This window comes from Mus musculus, chromosome 4, assembly GCF_000001635.26.
Source record: "Mus musculus strain C57BL/6J chromosome 4, GRCm38.p6 C57BL/6J".
Taxonomy (NCBI): Eukaryota; Metazoa; Chordata; class Mammalia; order Rodentia; family Muridae; genus Mus; species Mus musculus.
This window is the reverse complement of record NC_000070.6, coordinates 34,662,667-34,688,223: the sequence shown is the minus strand read 5'-3', so window position 1 is coordinate 34,688,223 and position 25,557 is coordinate 34,662,667. Positions and strand designations below refer to the sequence as shown.

At 41.1% G+C, this 25,557-nt stretch overlaps 1 protein-coding gene across 4 annotated transcripts; it reads left to right on the top strand.

Annotated features, from left to right (window-relative positions):
- The first annotated feature begins 110 nt into the window (after positions 1-110).
- Slc35a1 (solute carrier family 35 (CMP-sialic acid transporter), member 1) lies at positions 111-24,967 on the top strand. 4 transcript variants are annotated; one of them, XR_001784138.2, is made up of 9 exons: positions 111-980; positions 4,762-4,939; positions 12,593-12,752; positions 13,042-13,194; positions 14,296-14,415; positions 16,378-17,219; positions 18,561-18,737; positions 19,164-19,298; positions 23,994-24,967. XR_001784138.2 is itself a non-coding variant. In XM_006537891.4 (9 exons), the coding sequence occupies exons 1-9, from the start codon at positions 965-967 to the stop codon at positions 24,116-24,118; spliced, it is 1,131 nt and encodes a 376-aa protein (XP_006537954.1). In that variant the 5' UTR covers positions 111-964; the 3' UTR covers positions 24,119-24,967. The 4 variants fall into 4 exon arrangements, 3 of the variants coding, with proteins under 3 accessions (XP_006537954.1, XP_006537955.1, NP_036025.2); XM_006537891.4 differs by having other exon boundaries at positions 16,378-16,444; XM_006537892.4 differs by lacking the exon at positions 23,994-24,967 and adding an exon at positions 20,714-23,987 and having other exon boundaries at positions 16,378-16,444.
- Positions 24,968-25,557: the final 590 nt, after the last annotated feature.

Below are 25,557 nucleotides of genomic sequence, written 5' to 3'. Positions count from 1 at the left end.
TTGTCTGCCTCAGAGCCCGCTGTGGCTTAAGCGCTTCCCACTTCCCACTCTGCGGCCTTATTTGGCTCATAAGCAGTTGGGTTTTCAGGTCCTGAGAATTCCAACTTTTTAGAGGTATAGTTTTTTTTTTTTCCTTTTCCATTTTTTATTAGGTATTTAGCTCATTTACATTTCCAATGCTATACCAAAAGTCCCCCATACCCACCCACCCCCACTCCCCTACCCACCCACTCCCCCTTTTTGGCCCTGGCGTTCCCCTGTACTGGGGCATATAAAGTTTACGTGTCCAATGGGCCTCTCTTTCCAGTGATGGCCGATTAGGCCATCTTTTGATACATATGCAGCTAGAGTCAAGAGCTCCGGGGTACTGGTTAGTTCATAATGTTGTTCCACCCGGGGTTATTTTCTAATAACATCCTCTAGTCACAGTAACCATTAGAGCGGTTGAAGTGCCTGTTAATACAATCTAATTTTTCTGAGGTCTTTTTGCTGCCTGAAGTTACCAAGTTAAGCTAGACAGTGACAGTAAGGATGATGAAGACAGACACAGTACTTCCGAGCAGTATGTAATATATACTAAATTTATCCAAGAGGTAACCATGGAAGGCCGTGATGGAGTTGAAAGTTATAAAAGTCCGAGTTCTCGGAGCCTCTCTAACGGTCTTCACACAAAGGAATAATCGAGAGCATTTCAGAATCCTTCTTGCGGGGCCCATCCTCTCGGAGGGGCTGGTCTCTAGAAGGAAACGCTCGGCCACCTTGACTCCGCCCCCCCTCGGTCGACCGGAAGCTGCGGTTTTCCGAGCCCCCGCAGGACCGAGTCTCCCAGACTTGTCGCTCCGCACGCCGCGCGGCTTCCGCCGTAGCCCCCGCTTCCTCCTCGCGCGTGTGGTGCGGCGGGCTCTCTAGGCCGGTGCGTCTCTATGGCCGCAGGGGCGTCAGTTCCGCAGACTCTCTCGGCACCATGGCTCCGGCGAGAGGTGAGGCCGGGCTGCGGGCGGTCGCTAGGGAACGGCGGCCCGGGGTGTGCTGGCCGGGCCGGCTCTGGGGGCCGAGCCCTCCCTGCAGGGAGCGGCAGCGGGCTGCACCCGCACACCGGTGCAGTGAGCCGCCCGGGCGCCGGCCAGGTCCCTGCCTGGAGCGAGGCTGTGGTTCGGAGCCCTGGGCTTGAGGGCGCGCGCTGCTCCTCCCGATGGCGAGCCGTCTGGCCAGGGCTGTGGTGGCTGTCCTTTCAGGTTTTACGTAAGCTGGCCCCAAGGCTGAGGTTTTATTCTATAGCACTGTGGCTAGGACAGGCCAAAAGGCGGTGACGATTTTGTATTTATTTATTTTTAAAGCAGGAACCAACACTACATGGTCTCATTCTATAGCCCACGTTGGCTTCAAACTCGGGGAGATTTTCCTGCCTCAGTTTTACAAGCGCTGGGATTAGTGGTCTGTGCCCTCATGCCTGGCGACAACGTCGCTTTTTTTTTTTTTTTTAATTTTGTTTGTTTGTTTTTGTTTTTTCACCATTTCCCCAATGAGCACTGGCTTTAAGTCTAAATAAATGTTGGACAAGCATTTAAAGAATATCCTTTTGCGTGGATGTGAAATTATTTATCTTTGGGGGAGGGGATTTGACATTTAACATCAGGCGCCATGTAAGTTTTCTGTGGTGGTGGATTGTCCCATATCAGATAAGTCCTGTAGCATCCGGGAAGAGGGTAATAGGAAAAGTAGGGCGATTGACAAATGAACACTTAAAAGATGCAGCAGGCAGATCGGTACCCGCAAGGGTTGTTTACAGATTTAGACTTCTTGCCAGCACATACGTTGTTACATTTGGGTGTGTTGCACTTTTTTATCCTAATGAAATACAGTTTCTATACCTCCTTACATAGAGTCATCTTAACGATTACTCACCTGCTACTTCCTGCTATGTCCAAGCTTTCAGGTATGACAGTAATAGTCCCCCTAAAATGTAACTGGAAAACAAAAGGATAACTCCAGACTGACTCTTCTGGGGGATATTCTCCACCCAGAAACAAATGCCGTGGAAGGTAACAGATTCTCCACAAAGGGGGTGCTGGATGATCAGTGGGCCAGGTTTCTAGTTAATGGCGTGATATGATTTGAATTCTTAGGATAGTTTAAAGTAGCTGCGTACCATGAATATTTATATTACCTGGGAACGTTGACATTCCTAATCAATGAAGTTTCATCCTGGAAAATGAAGAATTGTAGAAGAAATGTTTTGATCTTATGGTAAACTGAAATGTAAGTGGAAATCATGGTTACAAGGATTGGTTTTAAAAGTTGAAATGTGCTTCTAAAGTGGTATTACAGACCAAAGTCATCTATGTTTTATAGTATCCAAACTTAGACTTTTCTACTTTGATTAGTAATTATTTTCAAGAATTACATTTGCAGACCTTTTCATTATGGGTGTCTTAAACAAAACAAAACAAAACACCATGATATGGCTTATGCCTATTAATCCCAGCACTTAGGAGGCAGAGGCATGCAGAACTGTATCAAGGTCAGCTTGCTCTACATAGCAAGTACCAGGCCAGCCAGAGCTACATAGAGAGACCCTGTCTCAAGGAAAGGAAAAAAAAAAAAGTATGTTTTCTGGAGTTAAACATCTTTAGTATTTAAATTATCTTGCTTTTTTTGAACCAGGGACCTTTAACACAGCCCCCCCCCCCAAAAAAAAAGTGATTTGAGTTTTCACTTCTTAGTTATGAGAATATTGATAATTTCAGGTCATGGATGGCAGGCAGTCTTTCTGTAGAGAGCTGTTAGTCTCCGCCATAGCTGCTGAACCCTACAACTATAGGCAAGATAATTAAGGCAGATGAGCATAGCTGTCTCCTAATTACACTTTATGGACGCCAAAATTTTAACTTACTATTATTTCCATGTGTCTTGAGATAGGACTTACACATTTTTCCATTATTCTGAACCATCATATAAAACTATGGATGGTGTAGTTCTTGTACTGACGGATTAAATGTTACTGCTCCATATTTCTGGAGTCATAAACTCTTTCATAAGAAAGTTTTAGAACAATGGAAGTATTATAGTACTTCCCTCAGTGCCCTTTACATAAGCATTGCTGGTCTGGCAGATTGGACCATTTAGGAAGGAAAGATAAATAGTTATATGGCGTATTTCTTCTTCTCTGTTGTACTACTTCTTTGGTTTAAGAACTTGCTTACAACTTACAAATCCTGCTTTAATTCACCAAGGAGGAAACACTTATATGGAGACACTGCTTCCCTAGCTTCTTGTGTAATCATATTTTAAAGTATCTGTTTGAAACACCTATTTTATTTACCTATGATTAGGTATAATTACCTATGATTAGGCTTCCAAAGGAGTGAACAAAAGCACGTTTAGCACATAAGACGTCAGTTAATAACTAGCATCCCGGAGGAGTCTCTTGGCATCCTTAGGATTATGTGTAACCCGTGAACTAAGACCAGTGTTCCCAGGGGACACTTGTTACTAATCTGATGACAAAACACTAACTGTGAACACCTAGCAGATCCAATGTAAATCCATTCTCAGTAGATCTCAATGACAAGGATTAGATTCAATTATAATTAATAAAAAAGAAATTGTGGGAATTGGTTTTCTCATATAAGTCTAACACAATACTCTAAATTTTGTCATGGAAAGAAAAGAGAAAAAGTTCGAGCCTTGGGTGTTGGCAGTTTCAGAGCAGGAAGCAAGAAAGGGGAAACCGGACTCCCCAGTGCTTGTAAATTTACCAAAGGTGTTGGACTGACTGTCTTTGGCCCCTGAGTGATGACTGCTATATCCTGCATTTCAAGTTTTATAGAGGAGTTTCTAAGTACTCTGTGTTAACCAATTCACTTTGTTCTTTATTTTAATTTAATTCTATGTTAATGTCGTGCATGTGTGCGTGTGTGTTTGTGTGTGTGTGAGACGGGGTCTTAGGATCTGACCCACGCCTGTTTATAAAGTCGCATCGTCATGGATTAGATTGTTGCAGAGCAGTACTTTGCTAGGGACATTGGTTACTGTCCGAGATGGCATTGGCCTGCCTCTGCAGTTATCTTCAGTTGCTTTTTTGTCACTCAGGTATCCTTTTGTTTACGTTCTGTTGTCTTCAAGAGCATATTTAGAGGCTAGCGGAGGAGCACAGCTATCTGCCTTATACCCAGGTAATGAGGAAAGGGTGTATACCCTTTCTGACTGAGGGTAGAGCTAGCGTGTAGGAGCAGTGTAGGGGAGGTGGTGAGGAAGGGAGGCAGGAACAGCCTAGCCAGACAGATAACAAATCAACCTAGTCAGTCATTGGGATGACAGATGTAGCCAGACAGGCCTCACGTCCCTTTTCTAATGTCTTGAGGTTTAGACTGTATTACAGTTGCTTTGATACTTTATTTTCACAGGTTTGTAATCATAGTTATGCATGCATATATATTCATTATATATGTTCATATATATTTAAAATAAACTAAGATTTGTATGCCATGTAATTGTATAGTTAGTTGGGAGCACTAAACAGTATCTTTGCCTAGTTTGTATGGAGTTTTAAAGTCAGCAGTATTTTATGTTCATGTTGGAAAGTATTACTTGGAAATTGAGTTTTATATGTCATATTTAAAAAAAAAATGGTGCTAGAAGTTGAAAAGCCTTAAGGACTAACTGGTTGATTAGCATTACACACATACATACATATGTATATATGATATATGTATATATATACACACACTAAATAGTACTTTTGTTGCACATATTTTGCAGAAAATGTCAGTTTATTCTTCAAGCTGTACTGCTTGACGGTGATGACTCTGGTGGCTGCCGCTTACACCGTAGCTTTAAGATACACAAGGACAACAGCTGAAGAACTCTACTTCTCAACCACTGCCGTGTGTATCACAGAAGTGATAAAGTTACTGATAAGTGTTGGCCTGTTAGCTAAGTAAGTAACGCTACTTCCAGGAAGTTAAAGCCTTTTGTCTTCCAGCTACTATTGAAAATTCAAGTCACATTTTTCCATATTAGATTATTCTGGAGAAGTACTTTTCTACTCGGGACAGTTTTTGTCTCCTAGGAAGTACAGTTTTGGTTGTCACAATAGGCATGTACTGGCCTTTGGTGGATAGAGGCCAGGGATTCTAGCTGTCATACAATGCCTACAACAGCCCTTTAAAACACAGGCATGTCTAGCCCCAGTGTTGATGATGTTGAAATTGAAGAACTCTCTTTTAATACCAACTTTAAAGTAGAGCTTGGCAATGGTGATATATAGGCCAGATGCAGTTTGTCCCATGTGCTCTTTGGTTTTCTGTAAAAGGAACTAACTATATTGTTCATGAAACCTAAAATACATGTTATTTGACCCTTACGGGGGAAAAAGATTTAGAGGGATATAATGACGGTCATAAACATTTTATGGTGTTTCCTGTGTTAAGTGCCAGGTGCTGTGTAGTCATTTCATTTAATTTTTAAACACTCGGACATAGTATGTTTTATCAGTGCCGCATATGAAGTGCCTCAAGGTTACTCTGCTGATGTGTGACAGCGCTGTGCTTTGAGTCAGCAACACCATCAGTTTAGCTGAAGGTGCAGGAAACAGGAGGGTAACAACAATGATTCCAAACAGGACAGAACCAGTTTTACTCCTGGCTTTATGTGCTCGTGTCTTCCCTGAAGCTTAGTTTTTTTCATTTTTTTTTCCACTGGAGGAGATAATACAGGGTGCTAAGAATTAAATAGGAATTAAATAAAACCCTGTTTGTAAGTGACATGGGGATTTATGAGGTGAGGATTTAACTATTTAAAGCATTGCGGCAGGTGAGAGTTCATGTAAGAGCCATGCATATAGGTGAGGGTTCATGTAAGTCCCATGCATACTGGTGAGGGTGGGAAACAGTAAGTGATGGCTTTTATGCAGAAACAGGTAAATTACACTGAAACATTTCTAAACTCATCTCATGCATCTTTGATGAACAGTTTCCAGGTGGAGGATGTACAGGGATGAAATCGATGAGACCCCTGTCTTCTTGAAACAGTTTAGTGGGTGAGACAGAGAAACAAAGCAAAATAAAATAATAAGACAAATGATTTCCAAAGTTCATGTGAAGAAGGATACACTAGCAGTGGTCTGGGGAGGGAGAAAAGAACAGAAAAAGGAACTTGAGGTGGATGGTTAGAAGGGTTAAAATATTTGAATTTCAAATTTATCTTACGGGCAGAGGCACTCATGTACAAGTGTAGTAAAATCCTGCACCATCCATGGAATAAAGTTATTTTTTCCAGACATTTATCTTTTATTCTGTCATTCTTCATCTGGATGATCCCAGCTGGGAGTTCTTACTATACCTCTACAAGGCAGTGTTTCATTGACAAAAGTCAGTGTTTAAAACTCCAGAACAATCTCCGCACATACGGCACTTTATGTAGTCTTACAACTGAGCTTCCTTTTGGAAAAATACAGGGTCTGCCAACGTAGAGGGACGGAAACATTCTAACGCAGGCATCCAGATACTGTTTTATGTTTATTACCACTTTTGTCTCGGCTGGCTTTGAACTTTATATAGCTCACAGTTCTCTTGCCTGCAGCTCCTGAATGCTGAAATAGCAGGTGTCTGCTGCCATGTCTCAGAACGCAAATTAGAGTTTTGTAAGTGTTATATATTTTAGAAACCAGTATTTAAAGATTAGTAAGCATTTGTTATAACTTAGCAAGTTTGTCTTATTTTCTGCAACTTACCCACATACACCCCATAAATAAAATTCATTTTGTGTTAGGTAACTATTTTAAAACCAAAAAATATTTAGGTTTAGTAGTATAAGTTCTGAAAAAATATTAAAAATAGCCAGATACTCTCAGTGCTGCTGTTTCTTTGTATGCATATGAAAACCAGTAATTGTTTAAAAAGTGGTTAGTGAGATTGTCCATTGTGTAAAGATGCTTGCTGCTAAGCCTTACAATCAGAGTTTGACCTCTGGGACCCATAGGGGATGAAGAGAAGTGATGGTCCCCTTGATGTGCCTACACACACACACACACACACACACACACACACATACACACACACCACACAGAGGATATATAAATAAATGTAAAATAATTAGCACTCGGGAGACAGAAGCAAGTGGGTCTCTGTGGGTTCTAGGCTAGCCTGGTCTATATCTAGAGTTCCAGGCTAGCCTGGTCTATATCTAGAGTTCCAGGCTAGCCTGGTCTATATCTAGAGTTCCAGGCTAGCCTGGTTTATATCTAGAGTTCCAGGCTAGGTAGGGCTACATAATGAGACTTTTCCTCAAAACAAACAAACAACAACAACAACAACAAAAAAAGAAAGAAAAGAAAAGAAGCACAAAGTTCAAAACCAAAATCACATAAAAAAAAAAAAAAAAAAAAAGCCCAGCTCCAGCCACCCCCTGGAGGATAGGAGAGCAAGCCTGGAGGGGCGCCAGAGCTTAAATGTACTTCCTGCTTCTCCTGAGGACACAGTTGAGTTCTCAGTGCCCATGCTGGGCAGCTCACAGCCTTCTCTGACTCCAGCTGCTGATGTGTATGTGATGCCCTCTTCTGGCATCCGTGGGCACATACACAGGTGGCATTCACACACAGACAGACGGAAGTAAGGATAGTCTGACGGGAACTAGAGGACGGCTGCTCTTGCAGAGGACCTTGATTCAGTTCTTAGCACCCACATGGCAACTTAGAGCTGTCAGTGCAGCTCTAGCTGACGGTCTCTGTGGGCACCAAGCACCACCCTGGCAACACACTGATACACACCCAGGTTGGACAGCAGTGCTTTACTGTGATGGGTAAAAGTCAGAAAACATTTGTTCCTTGCAAGCTTTCTGAGATGTTGTCTCAAACAAAAAAGCCAAAACTGATTCACATTTTGAATTTATATTTGTTTGAAAATTGGTTGCCATAAGGTTAAAATGATTTTTCAGATGTAAAAAAGAAATTATTTTTCTTGGTGTTCAAAGTAGCAACAGTATTTTCTCTCTGGAGATAATTATGAAAACGTTTGGAACTACTGTTTCAGTGAGAAAAGGGTTTTCCCCTTTGTCTGCTCTTTATGCCGCAGAATGGATCAGTATGTCACCTCATTTTATGTGTGTTTCAGTTTAAAAGCTAAGGCTACAGTTATGATCCTCAGTGCCCACTAAAGGCCTGTGCTGGGGTCTATCGAAGGCCTCATCCCCAGCTTGGCTCTAGTAACTGTGGGACCCTGGTCTCTTCTCTTGTTTACTTCTCGGCCGCAAGGTGAACAGGTGTGGGGTACTGTGTTCCTCAGGTAATGAGCTGTCTAGCCCCGAGCAGTGGGGCTAACCGAAATCTCCAAACTTTGATCCAAAATAAAGCCTCACTTTCTAGAGGTGATTTTGTCACAGTAAGGAGCCGCTAATGCATGTATTAAATGTTACTGATTAATCGACATTAACTCATGGCTTACTGTGACCCTTGTGTAAACGAAGCTTGTTTACTGTATGCATTTTCTTCATATTGCATATAGCCTTCAGACACTTAGAACAGTAGGTCCTTTTTACTCTAGCACTGCATTCGGGGCCATTTTGAACAGGAGCATCACCAACAATCAGCGTTAGAATGCGAGCAGTGCAGCACTAAGCAGGCAGACTGACTAGACAGATTATAGCCTGCAAGTGCTTTACTTCATACTGGTCTTGTCCTGACCTGAATTTACCGTTTCGTTTGTTTGTTTTTTAAAAAAGGATCCCTTGTTCCTTTGTAAATCTCCCCCTCGCCCTCTATTTAGATACAGGAATGTGGATATTATTACAATGTTCCTGCTATACTAGCCTTTCTAGGCCAGTGGTTCTCAGCCTGTGGATTGAGACCCCTTTGGGGGTCAAAGACCCTTGCACAGGGATCAAATATCAGATATTTACATTTGATTCATAACAGTAGCAAAATTACAGTTATGAAGAAGCAATGAAAAAATTTCATGGTTCCGGGTCATCACAACTTGAGGGACTATATTAAAGGGTCCCAGTATTAGAAAGGTTGACAATCAGTCGCTGAGCTAGGCAGACAGAGCTAGGGAGTGTACCCCCGTGCAGACACACACTCACGTATGCCCGTTTCTCTGCATGGTGCCGTAGTGTCGTCAGAAGAGTTATGTTCAGCCCCACCAGTTCTCACATCCCCTCTTACCCGTACTTGTTCCTTCCGCAGTGTTGATGAGCTTTTAGCTTCTGCTCTCATTTGGTTAGCCTTGAAATAGGCAGTAGAGTAACATTTTCTGAGCTGAAACATTAGGTGGAGTTTGAAGAATCTTGTGGGAGAGGGGGATGAAGGATTGAAGGAGCCCGAGAGGTCAAGGGCACCACAAGAAAACATGCAGAATCAACTAACCTGGGCCATAGGAGTTCCCAGCGACTGACCTGCCAAGCAGAGAGCACACATGGGCTGGACCTAGGCCCTCTGCACATATGAAACAGATGTGCAGCTGGGTCTTCCGTGGAGCTCCTAAAGCAACAGCAGGGGCTGCCTGTGGCTCTGTTGCCTGCCTTAGATTCCCTTCCCCTAACTGGGCTGCCTTTGTAAGCCTCAGTAGAAGATGAGCCTAGTTCTACTGCAGCTTGATAGGCCACGGAGGGTCGATGTCCGTGGGAGGCTTCCCCTTCTCTGAGGGAAAGGGAGTGGGGTTAGGAGGAGGTGAGGTGAGGCGGGGGCTGGGAGGAGAAGAGGGAGGGGAAGCTGCGCTTGGGATGTAAATAAAGAATTACACTAATTAATGGAGAACATTTCTGGGCTGCCTGATGTTTCCACAGATGGCAAAGGTGCTTGCTGCCAAGTCTGATGACCCACATTTGACCCTTGGGCCCACAGGGTGGAGGGATGAGCTAACTCATACCTGAGCATTGTGGCATGCAGAAACATGCATGTACACACACCCAAGTAAACAAATGTGATAAAACTTAAGAAGTTTCTAATTCCAAACTCACTGGTGTCCAGGAATCTCTATATGGCTCTTTTGCTTTAAGTGTTACGTCATGTAATGGATGATGTGTGTTGTGGGTCCTCTATTCCTCTGAAACATAAGTTTCTTATACGTTTGAAGTAATGATATCTGTCTTACTTAATTTAGGATTCCTCCATTCTTACTGATTTTAATCATAGTTTTCTTAAAGATTTATTTATTTATTATATGTAAGTACACTGTATTTATTTATTATATGTAAGTACACTTCTGGAGTGTCTTCAGACACTCCAGAAGAGGGAGTCAGATCTCATTACGGATGGTTGTGAGCCACCATGTGGTTGCTGGGATTTGAACTCCTGACCTTCGGAAGAGCAGTTGGGTGCTCTTACCCGCTGAGCCATCTCACCAGCCCTTAATCATAGTTTTCTACTTTGCTTGGAATATAGAATTATATTTATTTCAACCAGAAATCAGAACTTCAAGAAGAAAAAGAGAGATGTGAGGGAGAGTGTACTGATGGGTTCTTTGACCACGCTCATGTGGTCTAATTAGTGAATTTCAGTTATGTGCACGAAGCTGCTAGACACTGGGGACTACGCTAGACATCAGCTATTGTGTCCACTTTAGTTTCTATACTTGTTTCATGATCATTTTTCACACATAAATTCTTTACACCAGAACACAGAAATCTCTCTCCAATGTATGCCAAGCATCACTCACAGACATTGGTTTCTTTCCAGTTTTCTCCTACTACATAACAGAAGACACAGTGCTTACTTACTGGGGCAAGGTCACCTGAGATGGCTGTGGGGAATGAAACCAAGCTGGTGGAAGGGGCCACAGCAAAGCTTAAGCTGTGGCAGTTTAACGAGAGCAATCAGACTTTTATACCTTTATCAGAAACAGACTATAGTGGCAATAGCCAGGATCAATACAGTAGTAGTTGCTAGGATACAGTGGTGTTTACAAACTCTATAGGGTACACAAAATAAATGTCTGAGACAATTGTCCTCTCAAGCTTCCATTTAGGTTACAGTCCTGGCAGGGAAGTCACCGTGGCAGTAGCTAGAGGCAGCTGGCCACATTGTGTCTACACCAGAGGAGAACGGTGAACACAGGCTCACTGGTACCCAGCTTACTTCCTTACTCTTAGCACATGTGAGAGTCCCTTCTGAAGGAATGACCATACCTACAGTAGCTGGGTCTTCTCACCTTAATTAATACAATCAGGGTTCCCACAGAGAAGCCCACAGACAGTTTCACCCAGACAATCTCCCATCGAGACCCACTTCCCAGGTGATACTAGATTCATCAAACTGACACTTAAAACTAACCATCATGCCTGACTTGATCCCTTGTTTTTTTTATTTTTTGTTTTTTGTTTAATTTTACAGAGGAGAAAATAATTGAAATATTGTTCTTTGTACTCTGGTTAAGATGTTTGTCAAGTAAACAGTATATATACTATATACTTGATATAATGGGCAAAAATTTTGTTGCCATCCCCAGAACTTAACACAATCGCTCCTGCAGCATTTAAATGTAAACATATTTGCAGATGTTGATTCTAATATTAATAAACACCACAGGCACGCCATGATCACTGTAAACATGAATATGGTCCTTTCAGGGCACTCTCAATGGCATTTAGGACCATTTTGATAAAGCACGTTTGAGGAATATTGATACTTACTATAAAATAAATTTTTATTTTTATATTTAGGAAGAAAATGGGTGGTTTTTGGTAGATACATAAGCCAGATTAAGCAGTCTTCATTGGGTGGTGATGGGGTGGGATGAATGGGTTTTAAGACCATGTATAACCAATAACCAATAGGCTTTTTTTTTTGTACATTACAGATATAGTTTACTTTTTATTGAGGTTAATCAGTTATTTAAATTTATTATAGAATTATACAGATTTGACATATTTTGAGAGTGTTTATATAAAGATTTATTACCCATTTAATCAGCACTGAGTAAATCTGTAAATAAGAATCGCTTGCTTTCAGATCCGAGTTGTAGAACCAATATAGCCTTCTCTATTTTGCACTAAATGTATAATTTGAAGGACAATTTAAAGATAGGTAGGGTATGTTCCCTGATCAGTGACAAAGGTATTGAGGTACATTGGACACAACAGAGTTGAAGTGGCAGAGGGTTAGGTAATAGTTTGTCAGCAGTTCTGACTCCTGATATTCTTTACTTAATGGACTTAACATTTCTTGGAACTCTCACCAGAAGATTTTGGCGATAATCCTACTTAATTGTTATACTTTTTTTTTTCCTAAGTAGAAATGTGCTTTTTAAAGTGGGAATAAACTACAGGTCTGTTTCTATTAATAAATCTAAAACTAGTCGGGCATAATTCTTAAGCTTGCACTCTGAGTTACATCAGAAAGTTAACTGTGTGTGAAGGATTCTCATGATCAGAGTACTACAGACATGGTGGTGCATGCCTGTGATCCCAGCACATGGGAGGTGGAGCTGGGAGGATCTTAGAGGAAGATCCTGCCTCAAAAGCAGAAGGTTGAGGATGGAGCTCAGTGGTTTACCTGCTTAGCATGCCCAAGGCTGGCTTCAGTACCTAGCACCAGGCTGGGAAAGGCTGCTTGGTTTTCTGCCTTACCATTCCTTCGTCTCCTCTTTTGTTTTTGAAGGGAAACTGGCAGTTTGGGTAGATTTAAAGCCTCATTAAGTGAAAATGTCTTGGGGAGCCCCAAGGAACTGGCGAAGTTGAGTGTGCCATCACTAGTGTATGCTGTGCAGAACAACATGGCCTTCCTGGCTCTCAGTAATCTGGATGCAGCAGTGTACCAGGTGAGCCGAGTTCATGGTTCAAAACCGCTTGTGGGACATGGTAGTGCATGCCACCATTCTATCTCTCTGTGAGCTCAGTGCCAGCCATGGCTACATAGCGAGATCCTGTCTCAAAAGAAAAATACAGGAACTAAAAATCTGGGATTTGAGGTCACTGAATTTTGTTTAAATGGAGATTTTTTTAATTAACCGTCTACATTTACACAAATATTCTTAATTCTGTCAATGATGAGGTATTTCTTCAAGGACTCCCGTTAGGTGAACGTATTGCCTGTTGCTTTGTCTGTAGGTGACCTATCAACTGAAGATCCCCTGCACTGCTTTATGTACTGTTTTAATGTTAAATCGAACACTCAGCAAATTACAGTGGATTTCCGTCTTCATGCTGTGTGGTGGGGTCACACTCGTACAGTGGAAACCAGCCCAAGCTACAAAAGTCGTGGTAAGAGACAAAATCTATACCACAGGTAAAAACAGGACACTTCTCACACAGCACCTGTCCTGTGTCCCGTCCCCCCCCGTCCCCCCCGTCCCCCCCCCCCCCCGGTCACTCGGATGAACGTAACGTGTAATCTTACTTTTGATTTAAAACGTGCTTTGCTTTATCGTTGGGCTTCCCTCCCGCTTTAGAATGACATAGTTACTGGGGATCATAATATGGTGGTTTAAATGAGATGCCTCCCATAGACCACGCACTTGATCAGCTGTTGAGGAAGGCTTAGGAGATGCGCCCTTGCTGGAGGAAGTGTGCTATTAGGAGCAGGCTTCGAGGCTTTAGAAGCCAGGCACCATCCCCAGTTCAGTTCTCTGCAGTGCTTAGTGCTTCTGCTCGACATGCCTCCTTGCTGCCTTCCCCACTGTGATGGTTGTGATCTCTTATCCTTTTGAAACTGCTGAAGCCCAAAGGAAACCCACTCTCCTGTTAGTCGCCTTGGTCATGATGGTTTATCACAGCAATGGGATAGAAGAGTAGCTAGTATGTTGGCTTTCTGTTTCTATGAGGAAAGTACTAAAATATATTAATGACAGAAGATACCCTTCAGTATATGCCTCCTGTTTTGTTTTTGTCTTTTATGGACAACACAATCATATGAGTAGCTTTTCTATTGCTGTGATAAAACACCATGACTAAGGCAATGTATGGAAGCATTTATTCAGACTCACAGGTCCAGCGGCTTCGAGTCCATGATGATGGAGTGTAGGTAACAGTTGTAGGCAATGTGGCTGGAGACGCTCCAACTTGAAGCTTACAGCTGGAACTGACATACTGCCTACTTCAAAGCCACATTTCCCAAGTCTACCCAAGACTGCTACCAACAGAGGACTACGATTCAAACATCTGAGCCTATGAAGGATGTTCATTTAAACCACCACAGAAATTAAGTCCAATCAGCTGAGGTACCTTGTCCAAAGATAGTTAATAGGAAACCTGTGACTAAAACTGCAGGCTTCTCGTGCTGTCAGGGGAATTTCTAGATGTTTTAAGTCATCTTTTGGAAATGCTGGGTAAGCCTTTCTCCGTCCAGTGTTCACTCTCCTTCAGCCTACAGTCCCTGGCAGTATGCCCACTGTCAGTGATAGTGATGTAAGCGGACATGTTCTGATGAGGATAGGAAAACAGAAGGCAGCCCTTTATGGAAAGGTTTCAGCGCTGACTGGGAAGGTACTTTACTGAAATTTTTTTTTTTTGAGTGCTATAGTCATTGTTCTTTATGTCATAACGATGAAAACACTAATTTCTTAGGATGGACTTGTAAATGTTCGAGGGTAAGGTCACATCCCTACTCTTCAGGTGTCCTCTCTCCCCAGTTAAACTTGTTTATTTCTGTGGTCTGGTTTCTAGGGAGAAACGTCCTGAGCCCTGGCTTAGCACTGCCCAGTATCTTGCTTCCAGATGTATTATTCTGTCGTTGTTCCATAGTATGCCCTAAAACTTGATTCTGTTTCCAGATGCTGCCTGGATCATACTGGACATAGCTTGCTACCATTCCTTTGTTTCTAATATTAGAGATCTGTGAACTCAGCATACGATCCATTTGTGGTTATATTCAATTGATATTATATAGCACCTTGTTTGAACTTGTAGTATAGCTAGTTTATACTAAACCAGTATTTGCATTTAAACCCATCGCGTCAGATGAGAAAGTTGTCTTTTGTGGATTACCTGCCATGTGGATAGGAATTTTTGCATACATTCACTCCTTACCACCTTGTAACAGTGGGCTACCTTTTGGGTTAAGAATTATATTAAGAATATTTTAAGAACTTAGAAAGTTGGAGCTCAGACTCTTAGGCCTGGCTTTCCAAATTTCTGTTTCTTTCCTACTTTTGTTCCTGAGATTGAAGGCTGTAACTTGACAATAGTCAAGAATCAGGAACCACAGAGCATTATCAAAACCCTTGAGAGTCCAGAGAAGGAAATGGTCCCAATTTTCAACAATGATCTGAATTAAATAACTGATTTGTCTGCTGTTAGCTTTGCCAAGATATTCTGCTATTCATTATGGAAGAAGACTCCTTTTGGGTCTTTTCCTCTGTCTCTTCCTCTAACATTTTGTGTATTTATAAAGCTGGCCCACCATTCACCCTGTGTTAAAAGTGGAGTTTTTTTTTTTTTTTTAAATGGGGTTGCAGGAAATAAAAGGGCTTTGGAATCCAGTTTTGTTTTGTTGTAATTTTTTTTTCAGACTACATTTCTTTAAATGTGAGAGAGTAAAACAGACTGGTATAGGAGCTTAAAAAACAACTTTGAAATGGTTATTATTATGCCCTTGATTTTTTTTTTTCTTTTCCGGTTCCTGTCCATTGCTAGCTTTCTTTTGACTGTTAGGTTTTCTGGCGTGGAGAATCTGTGGGCTATACCATCTTTAGACTTCTTTTACTTTAGCTTTATGTTTTTCTTGCTTACTAAAATATTTGGTTTTAAGTTTTATGGGTCAAGTACTTGAGGCTATCTTAACCAGATGGTTCTAGTTTGAGCTAGCTAATGCTGTAGTCAACTGAAGGCTTGACTATGCTGGAGGATCTGTTTCTATGGTGTCTGATGGTTAGGCTCAGTGTGGTGTCTGTTTAGCTAGGATGGGATTTTAAAAATCAGATTATTTGAACTATTGAATCATTGAGGCGACCCATCCTAAATATGAATTGCTACCTTCTGGTTGCCACCCAGGGAAAAGGGAAAAAGGCAACTTTGACTTTGCCTGCTTGCTGTCTACTGGACTCTTGGCCTCTTCAGTCCAGACTTATGCTTTGATTCCGGGGAGAAGCAGAGATTAAAACGAACAATTAGGTCAACTATGTAAAACTTTGTGTTCAAGAAATGCTTTCATCTTAAATGCTTTCTTTTTTTTTTTTTCATTTTGTTTGCTCTTGCATCATTCTTATATAATAGCTATATCTGATATGGAATGTACTTTTAGTAGAAGTATAATGTGGGCTTTTTGTTGTTGTTGTTAAGACAAGGTCTTAATATACCTCCCCCTGGCTAGCCTCCTTCCTGAGTGCTGGGATTAAAGTGTGTATCTCTAGGCCTGGCAACATGTATATTTGTAGTCATCTGTTGGGATAATGGGATTAATTCAGTTTGCAGTTACTAAAAGTAACTTCTGAAAACTTACAATTGCAGGTAGCGCAGAATCCATTGTTAGGCTTTGGTGCTATAGCTATTGCTGTATTGTGCTCTGGATTTGCAGGTGAGTTGTATAAAGCACTGTTCTATCATATAACTTCCTTCAATTTTTATACTTTTGTTTTTTAGTCCTCCCCCCCACCCCCCAAGACAGGGTTTCTCTGTGTAGCCCTGGCTGTCCTGGAACTCATTCTGTAGACTAGGCTGGCTTGAACTCACAGAGATCCTTTCATCTCTGCCTCCTGAGTGCTGAGATTAAAGGTATGCACCACTACCACCCAGCTGCTTTTCTTAACAGTTTTATTCCCATTAAAGTTTTAACTTCTTTCTTATTTTGTTTGGTGCCAGCTATTTCCTCCCTCCCCCAGTAAATATGTGACTTGACTTAACTTATTTCAGACTTCAGAACTGCAGTTAAGCATATACTTCTGTCATTCTTGACCATCTTGGTTTAGCCAAGAACTGAGAGTTAATGGACTCTGACTTTGAAGGAAATTGACCTTCAGGAAGGTCACCACAAGGACTTCCCAGTTGCCACAGTTCACTATTTCCGGCTTGTCTCTGCACTGTAGGTCACTGCTACAGCAAGCAGCTCAGAGTCTTTTACCTATAACCTCCAGTTCTCCCTTTGCTTCAGCAGAGCAGGAGCTATGGACTAGAGAGGAGGGCCACGTGTGCCTTAGCCAGCACACTATCAAAGAAGAACAGCCAAAAATCAAGACAACAGGAAGGTTTGGAGTCATTTAGGGACAATCAATCCTCTAATGAATTAAGAAAAGATGAGAAAGATATGAATCGTAATGTAAGAATGAGATGTGTTGCAGTAATGGCTCCAAAAGGTATGAAACTCAAGAGCGCTTCTTAGTAAAGAATATATTAGTGATATTGTATATCTTTTTATTTCTCCCTATTTCAAGAGTGGCTTTTTCTTTTCTACTAGGAAAACAGGAAGGCTATAGAAATAAAATACTTTTTGAAATAAGATGTTTTATAGGAGAAGAGAAAAGGCTGACTTTAAAAATACATACAATTAACCATAGTACAAGGATAAACTTTTATTCTTAAAAATCAACATATAGAAACAAAAATTTTAATTACTGAAAAAATATTCAACTTTCAGAAATATTTTTGAGCAACTGAGGAGACAGAAGGTGGCTTACTAGTTCTCCTGTGACAGATGACAGATTAGTTACATGCTGTCTGCAGGCTTACAGTCGAAGTTGGAATTATAATATCTATTTTATGTTTGTTCCTCTTGTCTGGCTCTTTCCAACATAGTCTCATTAATATCAGTCGTATTTTTGTGGGGTCTGGTAGCAGGGCCTGAGAGATACAGGCAGGCAGATTCAAAGCCAGCCTTGTCTACATATAGTGAGTTCTAGGCCAGCCAGGGCCACATAGTGAGATCATTCATGTCTCAAAATAAAGAGTAATATAGAAATCTTTCTTTTAATTACACCTTTTAGTTGGTAAATTATAGTTCCCATGCCTCTAACTGATAAAATGTCTTTAAACAAAATCTCCAATGTCCCTGTTTAACATGCCTTCATCCAAATTTAAAACTTGAAATAGTGGTATGTGACTTTTTAGGGGTTAAAAAAAGGTTTTTACTCCCTTTTCTCTAAGAAAAACAATTTGAATCCCACCCCTATCCCCAGCTGCAGGAAAAATCCATATACACACAAATGTGATGTTGTCTATAGACATGCTTCAACGAACAACAGCTATACTCAGAAAGTTGTATTAACCTCTAGTGATGTCATTGAACAGACATGATCTGAGTGATTACACAGCTACTTTGCACAGCAGGGCACGTTCATCCCTACACATATTAAGGGGGTCTGCATAGGATAATGCACTCTAACAGTGTAGCTTACAAATGGTCACAGCCAACCTTTTCTTGGCATTAAGGAATAGAGCGATTTGGTAAGGGAAAAAACTGTTCTTGATTGTTTAACAACCTTCTGTCAAATGTAGCTTATAAAGTTTCCTCTTAATTATTAATCTACATGTTTTCTAAAAACAAATTGTTAATGTTCAATATATCATGTCATAAACTATATAACAAGTCTGTATTTAACTAATGTTAAAAATATTCCCCAAATAATACTCTGGGGCATGTTCTAAATAGAAGACTATTAGTTCATTTAATATTTCCATGTTCATTTCTTTTCTTCTAGGAGTTTATTTTGAAAAAGTCTTAAAGAGTTCCGACACTTCCCTTTGGGTGAGAAACATTCAGATGTATCTGTCAGGGATCGTTGTGACGTTAGCTGGTACCTACTTGTCAGATGGAGCTGAAATTCAAGAAAAAGGATTCTTCTATGGCTACACGTATTATGTCTGGTTTGTTATCTGTAAGTATCCAGGAATAAAAGGTCTCAGTAGATTGTTTTAGTTTTTATTTTAATTTTTAAATTAGATATCTGACCTAAGCATTTTAGAATTACTCCTCTGATACCCGAATACCAGTTTGGAATATGTAACTTTGTTTTTAATGACATGCTTTCCAAAAGAAATTTTACCTTCACAATGAAAAGAACCTAGTTAATGTATTAGTAATAAGTGTATGTAATTTAGTGGTGGTGCACACAGTCTTCTAAGCATCTGCAAAACAATGTTGTATACTCAGCTTCAGTACAGCTTCCCGGATGTCTGCTTCTGAGGGGAGCCGCCCCTTACCCTAGGTAAATGAGTGCGCCATCTCTGGGAATGAAAACCATCTCAGCTATAGAATGCTTTAATGATTTTGGTGTTAAGACTTTATTTTTTTGTGTCCCAAGTCCTTGCTAGTGTGGGAGGCCTCTACACGTCAGTGGTGGTGAAGTATACAGACAACATCATGAAAGGCTTCTCTGCTGCCGCAGCCATTGTTCTTTCTACCATTGCTTCAGTCCTACTGTTTGGATTACAGATAAGTATGTCACCGTTTGTATTAAGTTGTTAGCATGGAAGAACCTCTCACTTCATGGTCTCTTTCAATTGTCATTAAAAGTAATCTTAATTTTGTTACAGTTTCTTCCATAGTGTGCAGCTGTGGGAAGGTGATTAAACAGCACTCCTGTGTCCTAGAGCTTAGGTCTGAAGGTTCCAGTTCTAGGCGATGCTGAGAGGGCCACTTTGTTGTTATTTAACAGTTAGGACCTTCTTCCCTTAAGTATTAAGATACAGGATGCCCTGGGTGGGTCAGGCTGTGCATTTGGTCCCATGTAAATATGGCTTCTGCATTGTGCATACGATTACGATTAGAAAATATTAGGTAGAAACTATATGTCTGAATATGAGTATATTTGTCATAATTCCTCAGGTATATAAATAATTCTACAGTATAAACATTATAGTAGATATTTTACACAACCTGTGCATGACTTGTAGGGAAAGGCATGCATATGTAGGTTATATGTCATGCTGCACTGTTTTATATATGTATGAGACATGGAGATTGTAGTATCAGAGGGGAGCACTAGAACCAATCCCTATGGATCCTTGGGGAGCACTGTGGTGTGACTAGGTACTCAGGGAAGTAATTCTTTTCAGTAGTAGCTTACATATGTAGGCCTATTTTGAATCTTCCTTTCAGTTTTGCTTTTGTAAAAGTGTCTTTTATTCACGTGGTGTTAATAACTGTCGTCTCTGAGGCTTAACTTCTCTCTGCTAACCTAGGCCTAGTCCAGGAAGCTTCTAGCTGCTGTGCAATCTTATCAGGCCTGGAGTGTTGTCAGCCTGAGACTGACTAAGCTCACCCCTTCTAGCTCTTTCTGAATCTCGTTAGCTGGGCGGCTCAGACTCCTCCCCGAGCTGACTGACTCACTCTGGATTCTCTCTCAGCCTCTGACTTTTTGCTGTGCTTGGCCTCAAACTAGCTCTGGCAATCTGTTCTAATCTGGCTCCTTGTCATCCTCTCTTCATCTTTGTCTAGCTTTCTTCAACCTGTATCTGTAAACCTCTCCTGGTAAACTGCCTGCCCCCAGCCCCTCGCTCCCTCTTTCTCTGTGCTGCCACCTAAGCAGCTGCCCCTTCCTCTGCCCTATTGTGTTTTATCAAATCTTTCTGATTCACCACTCTGCCTGCCACTCAGTTAGACATCACTTTCAATTATGGCTGCTTCCTTCTACAAACTAACTTTACCTTCATTGTTTGGGACTAAAGGTATGTACTGAAGCTAAACCACAGCACAACTAGAAACAGGTTTCCCCAGTAAACAATACAAACTTGGGGTTCACAGTGTGATCAAATGTCCTGTAACCTTTCCCTCTTTTTGTCTAAATAAGAAGGGAAGGTTTTAAACCTAACGTAACAACTATTACAACAGAAACCATTATCAATCCCACAGTCTTAGCAACCCGAATGTCCTTATGAGCATCCTCCATTGATGTGAAGAGCCTTCCTAACTGCAGTCCTGATCATCTCTCCTTCAGCAGCAGCCATTTCAGCATTAAGGTTTGCCAGTCTGCCAGTCTTGACCTTTTTCAGCCAGTTTATTTAACTGTCCTTGTGCATGGAAGATGAGCTGCATTGCCTCATTGCTGTCTTTCTGTGTAGTGGGATTTTAAACACATTTCCTGGCTTCCAAGCTGATGTTAAAACATCTTTAAAGTATACGAGTTGATCTAATTCATCAGTTTTTTCTACAATCTGATGTCTTTCAGCTAATCTCATCCCCCCTGTTTATCAGTGTACAGTTAGATCTTTATGAGTCTACATATAAACTAGACATTTAGGGATTCAAATTCCATGCCCAGCTCCAAACCTGAAAACCAGGCTTTTTACCTAGTGTCTTCAGTACCATAGGTTCAAACCTAAGCATTTCCTATTCTCCTCCTTTTTCTTGTCTCTTAAGCCTTTGTATTATCATGGCTATTTTTTCAATTTTTTTGGAGAAGAAATATATCAAGAATGCAACCGAAAGTAGGGAGGCGTTTATTATGGTGGTCGCAATTGCAGTGAGTACTGCGATGGCTTTTTCAAGTAGTGTTTCTATCCCTTCATGTCCTACCCTTGATCTCAAGGGACCTGAAATGGAGTTTCCTATTTTTTAATGCAGGAGGGGGTCTGTCTATATAATTAAACGTGTCTCTTGTGGTGGCTTACTGTGGCTCACTGTCTCAGGCTCCCCACAGTTTGGAGTCTTCTTGTGTGTCCAGCCAAAGTGGAAGAACTGATGCTTCCTCTGGAGATGATCGCAGGCAGATGTCCCCTCTGCGGCTTTCTGTCAGACGTTTCCTGTCCTCTGCAGTGTTTCTCTGCTTCCTGTAACGTTGGTGGGCTTTTTCTTCTCTAATCACATTGGGTACAATTGTTTTTTAACAAAATCCCAATCGTTCAGTTTTACCTGTGAAGACTTGGGAGCCGGATGCTGGGGTGAAAACCTAGCTCAGAGGGGCAGAGAAAGCACCCAGCCAACCTTCCTTCTCAGCCAGTGACACAAAAGGAAAAGAACCCGTTCTTCACCCTGTCTTCAACCCTCCAGACTGAAGGTCCCTCCTTTCTACTTGCTGTGCGTCTCAATACCCATCCTCCTGACTTCTTCCCACTCTGTGGGTTTTCTTCTGTGTTCACTCCTTGTCAGCTGGTTGCTTCTTCCCTCTTGACCTGTGGTTGACTGTTTAATCTTGTTCACAGTAAACAGAAAGCTCTTGGATTAAAGGTGTGTGTTAGGGCTAAGTCTCATCACAACTAGACAGGTTTTTCGGGGTTCACAGTATGATATCCTGCAACACATTTTCCTTATGTCTTTCTGTTCTGAACTTAAGTGTGCACTAGTTTACAGTGATATGGTGTCACCATTGCTATGCTAATCCCTCTAATGTTTTTTCCCTAGATGTCATATATATCTAGCTTTTCAATTACTTAAGGAGCAATGTCTTACTATTTCAAGTTGGTGTTAAGCTACGTAGTAGTTATTTTCTTCATTGACCAATTATTATACTGTAAACTACTAAGGAAAATCTGTTAAATGTTTATATTGTGTAACAGGAAAACACTTCTCATTTTGGAATTGACTTATCTGATAAACAAGAGCATTAGTAGTAGAAAACCACTTTATAGTCTGGTCCAAATCTTGCCTGTTGTAATATTAGCAGCAGCATGGGAAATCATATACCAGTGTCTCACACTTGCTCTGTCATATGTGAGTAAGGCCACAGGTCTCCTGGGTTTGTAGGGTTTGCTTAGAGCAGTCTTTAGTTGTACAAGTCCAAGCCCTTAGCATTTCAGATGTTCTTTGTACCTGAGTTGAGTGAAGTTTTAGTTGTAACTCATCCTTATGTTTAACACAGCCTTGTGTCTTTGCTCCTGAGAAAAACCTGGGAACAATATAAACTGTTTCTGTCTTAGCAGTCTTTCAGGGAACTGTGGAGGTATTAAGATGTAAACTACCTCACACTTTGAATTCAAAGCTGGTCTTTTTTAGTAGGTGGACTGAACAGTAGCTTGATGCTATTTCTTTACATGCCTTTTAGGGGATGAAGGCTCGCTTGTGTAGCTCACACTGATCTGAGACTCACTGTGTGGCTGGTTACCTTGAACTCCTGAACCGCCCGCCTTGGGATTACAGGCATGCAGTACTATGCCTTGCTATCTACGCTGTGAATGCTGGGCCACTGTAATACAGTTCACATCCGTAGCCTGGTTCTAAGTCACATGTAGAGCTGTGGCATTAGGACTCACTCATACCAGCTTATATGCTTAGTTCATAGAAGGCTGCCCCGGTCGTCACTCCCTTCGTTCCTAAGCAGGCCCACACTGGTTTGGCTATCTGTCCCTGCGCCCTGCAGAGGTACATCACTGTGCCCACTTTATGTGAGTGCAGGGGAGGCCTCAGGCTTGTGTAGCAGGCACTTTAGCCTTCACGCACATTTTGTGTATTCTAATTTTCAGGAGTAACATGGACGAGTCAAGTGTAGTGGGAAATGTAATGATCACCTTATCACTGATCCAGAAATTTTCAGTGGTTTGAGTCATTGGATTTTGAAAGCTGAATTGTGTGACTGTCTTTTATACTAAGTTTTCTGGGAATCATAACTAAACCACATTATATTGCATTTTATTTTTCTATTCATATATACTTATATTTACCTATTCCCATTAATTATAAATTATATAGGGGAACTAATATATCCCTTTGTTGTATCAGTCCAAGACAAGCTTAATTATATTTTGAAAAGTATGTTACCATTCCTTTGATATTTATCTTTTTCCTTAAAATAGACAACCTTTCATAAAACAGCACTCATGCAACTTGGTAGGCAAACCCACAGTGACAGAGATTTTAGGACTGGGGAGAGGTCTCATCAGTAAAGTGCTTGTACGGCAGGCATGAGGACCTGAGGACCTCTAGAACTTACATACAGCATGTACCCAGTGTGGTGGTTCATGCTTGCAGTGCTGGTATTGGGGAGAAGAAACTCGGCTCTCTGGGGTTTGTATGCTACCTAGTCTAACCTAATGGGTGGGCTCCAGGCTCCTGAGAGACCCTGCCTAAAAAGAGATGGGTAGCATTCTTAAGGATGATACCCAGGGTGTGTGTGTGTGTGTGTGTGTGTGTGTGTGCATGCGCGAGAGCCCTACACAAATTCATCATTTTCATAGTCTTTTTCTTCTTTTCTTTTCAGCACTTTCATTTGCACTGGGAGCTCTTCTTGTGTGTGTTTCCATATATCTCTATGGGTTACCCAGACAAGATACTACATCCATTCAACAAGAAGCAACTTCAAAAGAGAGAATCATTGGTGTGTGATTTGAATCTCAAGAGATTCCTATAAGGACTTAAACTGTTGATAATAAATTAGAGCCTTAAGTCAACCCCAGATGGTAGGTTAAATAATGTCAACAAAATAATTGTATGACATAAGAATCAAGAAGAAAACTCTGAATGAAATGCTAAAACAGATTTAATTTGGGTGTGTTTGGTGTCAAGTTATATTATTTCAAAATGAAGGACTTTATATATATGAGAGAGAGAGAGAGAGAGAGAGAGAGAAAGAGAGAGAGAGATCTTGTACACAGAGCATGGAGGTGCCATGGTATTTTTGTGTGTGTGTGTGTGTGTGTGTGTGTGTGATGTACACAGAGCACGGAGGCAATGATGCAGGACCAGAGAGCATCAGGTGAAACTATAATATTCAAGCAACGAGGTTTAAGACCGTGTCTGAGGGTTACAGTGCCAAAGCCATTTCTGTACACACTGTTCTCTTGTTCAGGTACCTGGAGAGGAAGGCTAGCCTTCTTCTCCAGTCCATGGATAGTACTTTGTCCCCATAGCAGTGAGGATCTAGCTTCTCTTCTCAGAGTGAGGAAGGAGTAAGACAGTTGAACACACCTCAGGGTGAATCTACTTCGTAGCTCAGACACTGACTTCTGGGTGAAGACTGAGAACTCTAGTGATGCATTTGTGCCATTTACTGTCTGGTTCCTATTTCTTTGCTGTCAGCTGATATACTTTTCAGAAAATTTTATAAGCTGCTTTTATACTTTCTTTTTTATAAAGTATGGTTACCTGTTGGGCTCTCAATTTGTGACTTTCAGTGATTTTAAAATATTTCTATAATGTTAATGGGGAAATCCAGCAATAAACTTATTTCTACCACTTTTGTGCAGTTACTTTGTTTTATGGTCATGTCATTAGGGTAAAGCAGGAGTATTAACATGGGTTTTTTTTTTTTTTCCTATGTACGAAATTATATCAGATCAGGGCTTTGTTTGCAAGTAGACTAGAATCTCTTTTTTACAAGCCTTGAGAAAAAAAATATTTTTTTTTTTTTTTGGTAAGAGTTACAGGATAACAAATCTTTTCAGAGAGCTATATTTTCAAGGCTTAGTCCCTGTATGATTTTACTCCAAGCTTAAATACTCATTGATCTAGGAGAAAGTTTCTCCAGAGAAACACTGAGGAAGAGTGGACATAAAGCAAGTCCTAAATGTCTATGTCCATTCCACGGTTGGTTTCTATCGGAAGCTTAATGGTGCTCTATGTAAGCAGAAAATTAGCAAGTCACTTACAGATGTGGATAAATGCTTTCTACAGTAAGAGGTAGACCACACCTGTCAGTTTAAAACAGTGTCTACTCCAACTGCAGAGGCTTTGTTTGGCTCATGCTAACTCCTCTTCATTAGAACTGTATTACTACACGCCTTTAATCCCAGCACTCGGGAGGCAGAGGCAGGCGGATCTCTGAG